Consider the following 9,376-nt stretch of genomic DNA (forward strand, 5'->3'; position numbering starts at 1 on the left):
AAAACCAATGAATTAGACTCGTATTTTGGCAATATTAAATGGTCTGACGGCCAGTGGAGCAAAAACATGGCCTGACGGCCGGCTGAATTAAGTTAAATATGTGTAATTGGACTAAAACAATTAATTGAAATTTGCTGACTCGCAACCTTGATGTGAGACAACACTTGTAGAATTTAGGGTTTAATCCAAATTTTGGTATTGACTTAAAAGCAATAAAATTGGAATTCTATTCAATATTAGCAATTAATTGGTTAAACTAAAGAACGCATTCTGTTTAAGAGTACAAGTGTAGATGAAAGCTAGCACACGTAGAAATTACTGATTTGCATCGGAGCTACCCTTTTTGTGTAAGACATACCAAACTAGTTTACATTTTTTGCTTATGTGAAGTGTATAAAGGGTTGGAAAAAAGAAGTTTATAAAGGGTAATTATTCCATAAAGAAAGGTGTTTTCTACGAGGATAAAAGTCTAACTCGGTCAAAGTGTAGGTAACTTCACATCCCTTTGAGTACTTTATTGATTATTCAATAAAGTTAATCCTTTCGAGTGTGGTAGGATAGTACTGCTACCTTGTGGGAATTCTATGGACCAAATATGGTTCACCAAATTGTTGAAATTTGAAAAGAAGTCCATTGGATCCCAAATAACCAGATTCTAATAATTGATGTAGGGCCTGAATTCTGCAATAATTTGGAAATGATGTTTCATGTGAAATTTAATATATCTTTGGTTTTGACTAACTGCAACTATCTGAGGGCAAATCTACCTAAAAGACTTTAATTAGAGCTTTTATATTCTCGAGGTAACGTTTTCTTTTCCTTTGATTAATATCCAAACTTGTTTGTGCATCTGTTTTCTTCCTTTCCTATGGTACTTGCTCCTTTTGGCCATGTCCAAGTATTTCAAAATAAGTCCCCTTTGTCAAAATACTACTCGAGCTTCAAATTAAATCATCCTGCTCAATTATTACGGAAATTTGAAGTGATAAAAAATAACTTGATTCTTTACTAAAATATGAACTAAGATCAAAGAATGTCACACCAATACTGATAAACTACTAATACTCCCTTTGCCTCAAATCAATCTTCTTGTTGCCCTTAGTGAAGGCTAATTTAACAAACAAAAAATTATTAATAAAGCTGAAATATTCACGAACTACAAGAAATTTATTATATAGGTTGTGATTTTCTCGTATTAAAGATGACGTGTTAGAAGAAGTTCACCTAAATTTGAATCCTAACTCCTAAGCTAAAAGTGTCGAGCATTTTGGGACAGCGGGAGTAAGTATAAAGCAATATCAATCTATAAATGCTATACTAATTACTCCTACATAGTATTACTTCCTCCGGTCCAAAATAAGTGATTTTTTGGTTGTTTTCATGCAGATTAAGAAATTCACCTTTTAACATTAATTAGCAATGAAATTGACCATATTAACCTTTACTATCTCACATAAACACTCCTAACACATACTCCAACATTATTTTACTTCATGGGCAATGTAAGAAAAAAATAATTAATTCATTCTTGAAATCTGAAAAAGTCATTTATTTTGGACCACAAAAAAAACCAAAAAATCACTTATTGTAGACCGGAGGGAGTATTAAATAAGTATTCGCTTCATTCTTCTATTTGACTGCCAAATATATACACTTTCATTCGAATACTTGTGTAAATGTTTCTACTAATATCAATACATCTATATAATATCATGAAGTGATTTCATTCTGATTTAAAAAATCAGAAGTTTTGTTTCGTATAAAATTTTATAACTAACAGTCGGAGAAGTTTACTCTCGAGTAATAAATAATTGGAAGTATCATTTTACGCATTGAAAATATGTACTCCCTCTCTTTTTAAAAGATGTGCATTATTTCCTTATTAGTCTGTTCCAAAAAGATTGACACATTTTCAATATTTTCTTAATATGAAGCATTTATAGCTATACAAATATTATGGTAACTGGTTTTAGACCATAAGTTTCAAAAGTTTTACAGCCACACAAATGTTACGGCACCACATATTCAAAAGTTTTCTCTTCTTTAGTAAAGCTTGTGCCAAGGACAATCTTTGTGAAAGAGAGGGAGTACGTTGTAACTTATTCATAGAAGCCTACAAGTCTGAAAATTTTGCGGAGAGCAAACAAAGAAGAGATAAATCTAGTAAAGTAAGCATAATTAAGAACCTAAAATATGAAAAAGGGTCGAATTTGCAAGTTAAGAGATCTAATTTTGTATGCAAGTTAAGAGATTAATGATAACACTTTAAACGACAATAAGAAAAATGTAACTAAGCGTTAATACTTTAATATTCAACAAAGGGGATTCTGCATGTAAGTCTCTCACTCACGACAAGGCAATAGATAGGTCAAGATTGAGACTATGCTTTTCTGAGAAAGAATTCCAGTAGTTACAGTCTGAGTATGAAGAGATTGCCTCATTTGTAGAAGCTGAAGTACTGCTTCTTTGACCACAAGGATGGTGCAGTGAGAGAGATAATGACAATCTACAACTATCTTCTTCTTCTTCTTCTTCTCCATTCTTTATCTTCCTCAAGCTTTGATCAAATTTACGCTTCTTTGATGATTTCCAGTTCTCATCCTCTTGCATGGACAACTGAGTAACAAAATTATCCATCAATTTATGAAAAATGCAGACGTTAGAATGGCGTAGCCACATAGAGTGAATGATGTTCAGTTGAACACCCTTCGTCGGAAAATTACACGGAGCATACAGAAAATTATACTATGAGGTTTTAGTTTTCTACATTTAAAGATTAGGCTTTTCTTTTCTTATTTTTTTCTTCCACACTTTCTGTAGGAAATATTTTAGCTTATCAAGAGTTCAACATATTCAAAATGCAATTCATTAAATATGTAACCTTTTGAATTCAAAATATTAATCCCTTAAAATGAGTAGATCTCATGATGAAATGAGAATGAAATGTAAAATAAGCTGAAAGATTTTTCTCATGCCCGTATACAGTATTATTAGCTCATGGAGTTAGAAGGGGCACCAAAGAAATTTTGTATGCGTGTGGCTTATGATTATATGATAGCATATCGTAATTAATTAACAGTCAAAAGGTTTCTACTAAAATTAGGTTATGTATCATTAAATGGCAAAAATATCTGCATTTTGATATGTAACCTTGCAGAAAAGTACAGTAGTACCATATTTTTTTTTTTTGCTAAAGACAGTAGTACCATATAGGTTTCACTCATTACTTCTTAAATAAGGTGGCCCACTGTTATAAAGTCTGCTGTTGCTATTTCCATATTCATTTCCACTTCACTGCTCCAGAATGCATTAGTATCCATTTGGGATTTCAGTCAAGAGAATTTCAAGTCCAACCATCACGAATTTTCTTTACCCAAAACATGATCAAATTTACAGCATAGTTTTTGCTATATATAAAATATACAAGTTTAGGTAAAAAGACTATACTGCAGTATTGAATTCCTGTTCAACATCTTTGTCGAAAACTGGCCAAACACATTATAAATATGATATCGACACACACTTCAACAGAAAAAGCAAAGACCAAAGGCAAGAATCGCTGTAGAAAAGAAAGCAGTAGGTGTATTGACCACGAGAAGATAAGGCAAATATAACTTCTGTCAGAATACTCATAGAATTATAAGGGTATATGCTTTCTTTTTATTGTACATAATACCTGAGAAATAAGACTGTTACGGCTCGCCAGTTGTACCCCAAGACCAAGAATCAAGACCTCTCTATGTAGTAGTATCAGTCAATGCTCACCCAAGTATTCACAGGCAAATAAATAGAAAGAGAATAAAAGGAAGTATACGTTGCATGACTACAGTTGACACTTGAAACTTGAAAGTAGACCTTATAATCACCAACTTACAGCAACCACAGCAACAACGAGCCCGATGTAATCCCACAAAAATGGGATATGAGGAGGATAGTGTGTACACAAACTTTATTTCTATCTTGTCCTACACGAAGGTCATTCTCACTTTTTCCATAATAACTTCATTCCTAATCTTATTTGTCCCGGTATACTCGCATAATCACCGACTTACACTCAAGTTTGGTAGCTTTTTTCATTTGATAAAAATGGAAAATAAAGAAAATTCTATTTTGACACGTGTTATTAAAATATGAATTTAGACAAAATATTTATCTTTTTGTTAATGTGGGTCCCTAAATAAAATAAACAAAAAGAAATAGAAAAAGATAAATAATGTAATTGGATGAAAGAAGTAGCAATTGTGGGCGGCGGCAACAATGTAATTTCTGAATGGATGTTGCAAGTTGACGATTCTTGTTTGCAGCAATGACAACTTGCATATCAAATTGCAACAAACTAAAGCAATCTGATTGGTTTAGAGCTTGGCAAGTTTCACTATAAATAGGAGCCTCGCTCATTCAGTTTATGCACACTAAAACAAGAGAAAAGCAACTGAAGTTAGAGAGATTAATCCATGAATTGTAACGAGATAAATAGTGAGTGTGAGTAATATTATACTGAGGTGTTTAAAATAAAGAGTGTTATTTCTTTCGAAGTTGTAGTAGTCTTTTGGCACTACTAAGTTGTAACATTATAGTAGTAATATTGCTTCGCTCGGGTATTATATTTTACCCCGTTAAAAAATTTGGTGTTTTTGTTACTCTCTTGTGTTATTGTGATTTATCGTGGATATTGTTCCTGGACGGGACTATTATTTTTCCCAACAACGTGGTATCAGAGCCATGGCGAATAATGGTCCGCTGTTTTTCAGTACCCCCGTCTCACAAAAGATAATTATGAGAAATAGTGTCTATGTATGAAAGTCATTCTTGGCTCCCAGGATGTGTGGGAAATCATAGATAGAGGGTACGCAAAACCCGATAATGAGGAAGCTCTGCGTCAAAATGAAAAAGATATCTTGGCAAAGACAAGGAAGAAGGATCAATAAGCCCTCACGCTCATCCACCAATGTTTGGATGATGCCATGTTTGAGAAGGTGGCAGATGTTACCACCTCAAAGGAAGCTTGGGAGATTTTACAAAATTCTCTTCAAAAAATTGACAAGGTGAGGAATGTAAAACTTCAAACTCTAAGGGCTGATTTTGAAGTTTTAAAAATGATAGAATCCGAATGCATTTCGGATTATTGTTCAAAAGTGAAGGTTGTTATAAATCAGTTGAGAAGATACAGAGAGGATAGAGAAGATGTCCGTGTGGTAGAAAAGATCCTTTGCACTTTAACACCTAAATTCGATTTTGTGGTGTGTGCTATTGAAGAGTCTAAAGATTTAGACTCAATGATGGTGGAGCAATTGGAGGGTTCTTTACAAGCCCATGACGAAAAGATCAAGAGGAGACAAGAAGTGCCATTGGAGCAACTTCTTAAAACTCAGGCATCCTTCAAGGATTATGGAGGTGAAAAGAGCTATCGAGGGAATGGACGGGGAAGAGGCCGTGGCGGTCATGGACGAGGAAAAAGTAATGGTAACAACTTTAACAATAAAGTTAAAATCCACCAAACATTCAGAGGTCGTGGTCGTGGACATAGAGGCGGAAGAAGACGTGGCTACTATCAAGAAAATAATGGACAAAGGTATAACAAATTAAAAATTGAGTGCTATACTTGTCATAAATTTGGCCATTACTCTTGGGAATGTCATAGAAATGTTGAAGAAAAAGCTAACCTTGTTGACAACAAGAAAAAAGAAGTTGAGTCAACATTGTTGATGACACTCAAGGAAGAAGACATGGATAATTTCAGCTCGTGGTATTTGGACAATGGAGCAAGCAATCATATGTGTGGATGCAAAGAAAAGTTTGTGGAGATCAATAAAATAGTAAGAGGTAATGTGTCCTTTGGAGATACCTCAAAGATTCAAATCGTAGGGATTAGTACGATTCTGATCTCCTGTAAAGATGGTTGCCACAAACTAATTCAAGATGTTTATTATGTGCCAAAATAAAAAAGTAATATTTTGAATCTGGGCCAACTTCTTGAAAAGGAATATGATATCCACATGAAAAATAGGCATATTTGGCTTAGAGATTCAAGTGGAATTCTAATTGCTAAAGTGTATATGGCAAAAATAGATTATTTTCTTTGAATCTTAAAACAATTGATGCAAAGTGTTTGAATGCTAATGTGCAAGATGAATCATGGTGTTGGCACATGCGATTTGGGCACTTGAATTTTGAAGCGCTCAAAATAATGGGAGAAAAGAACATGGTGCATGGGATACCATCAATCAGTCATCCCAATCAATTGTGTGAACACTGATGTGTGTGGACCAATCAATCTACCTTTCTTTGGTAAAAGTAAATACTTTCTGTTATTCATTGATGACTTTAGTAGAAAGACAGCGCAAGCCACGTAGCAAAAAATATGTATATTAGACACGCTCTAGAAAGGTTGAGTGTGTAAAATGATTTTTGTAGTAAAAAAGTGTATAACAAGAATTTGGTTCATAGTCCAGGGTAACTTAACTATTTACCTATAATAAAACATATAAAAGTGTACTCCCTCTAATAACTAAAATTTTCAGATGAGATGGTCGCACTAATTTCAACACTATAAAACTTCATATAGTAGAATAAATAAGATTAATAAGCTAAAACATAAGGCAAGAAACATAGGCTGAAGGGGAGTTAAAATGGGGGAGAGAGCGGAGGGTGATGTACCTTTAAATGTTTAGATTCTTGAACAGCATTGGTAAGAAGATTAGAAGTCTGAAAAAAATCGAGTGAGGGAGAGGCAGTATGGCACAGGGGAAGTACTGCTGCTTCTCTTTGTGTATCACAAATCTGTTGCCATCTGAAAGCAGTAATTCCTTCCTTATTTACCCCACTTTTCTCAGTATAATTAATAGTCTGCATGTAATCATCACCACTATACGAATAATTGGCTACTGCTTCACGTATTCTCTCCCTGCAGTTTTGCAGACTCTCTGGCTTACAACTTGTGGTCTCCATTCGAGCTCTGAGACGAATATCGTAGCTCCATCAAACAAATTGACTCGATCCATATATAAAGAAGATCCATATTATAGATATATATATATATATATGTACACCACCACAACAACAACAACACAGTAAAATCTCATCAGTGGGGTCTGGGGAGGTAGAATGTACGCAGACCTTACCCCTACCCCTGAGGGAATAAAGAGGCTGTTTCCGAGAGAATTATAGATATGTACACCGATTGTACAAATATTTTTATGTAGTTTAACTTATTATAATAGGTGGTTACTAGTATTATTATTATTATTATTATTATTATTATTATTATTATTATTATTATTATTATTATTATTATTATTATTATTATTATTATTATTATTATTGTTGTTGTTGTTGTTGAGTATTTTCTTTAAAAAATGTAGTTTAGTGCATAAGGATCAGGATCCGGTATTCACGCAAGATATGGGATCGGTCGGACCCTAAGGAATGTGATATAGACAGTTTACCCTAATGCAAGTATTAGTGACTATTTTAACGGCTCGAATCCGTGATCTATTATTGAGTTTTTAATTATGAAAATTTTATTGTAGTTACCTTATTAAGTAATCTAATTAATTAGGTAAATAGAACTTAAACTTTAAGGGGTCATTTGGTTAAAAACCAGGTTATCTCAGGATTATAATCATATGATAGAATCTGCCTTCAATATGGGATAAATAATTCCATGATTTTGCCATAAATTTTATCCTGATCAAAATATTGAACAAATTTAATCTCAAAATTTAACGGCTCTTAAAGAGGAAAAGAAAACGCCCTTTCTATGTATAATAAAATGCAAATCCTTTTTTTGGTTACTTGCTAGATAGGATTCATTTTTTAGACTCGGAAAGTGAAGGCATAAAGCGTACAAATTAAACTCACCTTTTAGGGGGCAGTAACATGAATGGAGATTCTAATGTTTCAATGGTGGGGCTACAACATGAATGGTATCTCAAAACTTTTTCTTCTTCAACACATACTTCTTTTTGTTGAAGATGAGAATGACCATCTTCTAGGGACTGTAATTTTCCTGGTTGACTTTTGCTTCTTTCTCCTGCTTGAGAGTCGACCAACAAAAATGGCAAATTTAGAAGATTTTAAGGCATCTATATTGTATCTTCATTTTAGTGCTTATGGATTTTAATCGTAAAAAGAAGGAAACAAATAAAATATTGTAACAATGAGGTGGAATAAGATGATTTCCAAAGATATGTATGCATGTGGAACCATCAAGTCTGGAATAATTGTTTTCCTCCACAAACACATAGTATAGGATAATAATTAGACAAGTCCTGAAAAAAGAATACCTTGCCAGTTAACATCATTCTTCATGCTTCTGTACATCTGTTCGACAACAAATATATGAATAACAAGTTAGAAAACAGAAGGGGAAAAAGGAATGGAATAAATACTAAACACATGGAGTATATATTTATACCTGGAGATGACTTTTGACATGTGATATTGTAAGTCCTCTCACATCCATCATCTGAAGAACAAGCTTTGGTGTAGCTTCTACACATTAGACAGATCAAAAAAACATTACTGCTAGAAATCTGCGAATTTTACGTGGATATTGGTCGAAATTTTCGTGAGAAATACTAGTAGTGATGAAGAAGAAGAAGAAGAAGAAGGATCTTACTGTCATGGCCTCCAAGTTTTTGAATAGCAAGAAGAAAACATTGATGAAGATGAGGTGTCCATCTCAAACGAGGAACTTTTGATCTTGTATATTGCCTCACTCCACCATTATTCCTTTCGCAGTTTCCCATTACATATTTTCCTATAACTAATTCTTTCTTATACTTCCAACACCTCTGTATGTATAAGACTAGCTCCTCTATCCGTACAGTACAGTACAGTACTGTTCAATTGTAAAACTTTAAGCAAAGAGAAAGAGCTGTTTTTTAGTTGGCAGTGTCTAGGTCTAAAGAAACGAACGTAGGTATAATGATGATCGTAGAGGCAGAGATATCACGAGAAGAGAAAAAGGGTAAATTCCTCTGTAAATTCAGTCTCTCCTCTCTGATTCTGCAATCGCGACTACGTTTTTAAGTGATATATCTTTGTATGGTCCATCTCTCTCTCTCTCTCTCTATCTTGAAATGATTACACCATACAAATACTACCAACTGCTGGGCCAAGCGCTGCTTCGACTTTCCTTCCCTAAAATCTTACTGTTTCTCTCTCTAAAATCTTAATATGCCAATTTTACTCATCATCACTAACCCCACGAACACCGATTTATATGGCAATATTATGATGACCTAACACGATCAAGACCACAAATATTAAGAGTATTTTTAAATTTTGTGCGTGTTAAAAGTCTTTCTTTTTATTTAAATTTTGTATTTGTCAAACATCATTATTCCATCATCTTAATTTTATATGACGGTAT

The 9,376-nt window shown here is 33.6% G+C and overlaps 1 protein-coding gene across 2 annotated transcripts; it reads right to left on the reverse strand.

The window, feature by feature from the left end:
* Nucleotides 1-2,245: 2,245 nt before the first annotated feature.
* Nucleotides 2,246-9,132, reverse strand: LOC104232501 (putative Myb family transcription factor At1g14600). Of its 2 annotated transcripts, none has more exons than XM_009785726.2 (6): nucleotides 8,621-9,132; nucleotides 8,417-8,493; nucleotides 8,286-8,322; nucleotides 7,861-8,032; nucleotides 6,658-6,955; nucleotides 2,246-2,616 (listed from the first exon to the last, which is right to left on the reverse strand). In XM_009785726.2, exons 1-6 carry the CDS (start codon nucleotides 8,748-8,750, stop codon nucleotides 2,347-2,349), a joined length of 984 nt encoding a protein of 327 aa, XP_009784028.1. In that variant the 5' UTR covers nucleotides 8,751-9,132; the 3' UTR covers nucleotides 2,246-2,346. The 2 variants fall into 2 exon arrangements, with proteins under 2 accessions (XP_009784028.1, XP_070018957.1); XM_070162856.1 differs by having other exon boundaries at nucleotides 7,861-8,035.
* Between the last annotated feature and the right edge of the window lie 244 nt (nucleotides 9,133-9,376).

The sequence above is a fragment of the Nicotiana sylvestris genome, chromosome 11 (genome assembly GCF_000393655.2).
Source record: "Nicotiana sylvestris chromosome 11, ASM39365v2, whole genome shotgun sequence".
In the NCBI taxonomy this organism is placed as follows: Eukaryota; Viridiplantae; Streptophyta; class Magnoliopsida; order Solanales; family Solanaceae; genus Nicotiana; species Nicotiana sylvestris.

Bases quoted from the DNA above. Each gene is read 5' to 3' on its own strand.
- LOC104232501 (XM_070162856.1), bottom strand. From the start codon at position 8,750: ATGGGAAACTGCGAAAGGAATAATGGTGGAGTGAGGCAATATACAAGA. The intron at 8,323-8,416 runs GTATAAATATAT...GTTGTCGAACAG, and splicing joins ATGTCAAAAGTCATCTCCAG to ATGTACAGAAGCATGAAGAA. The intron at 2,617-6,657 runs GTACATCACCCT...TTTGTTACTCAG, and splicing joins AAGAATCTAAACATTTAAAG to TTGTCCATGCAAGAGGATGA.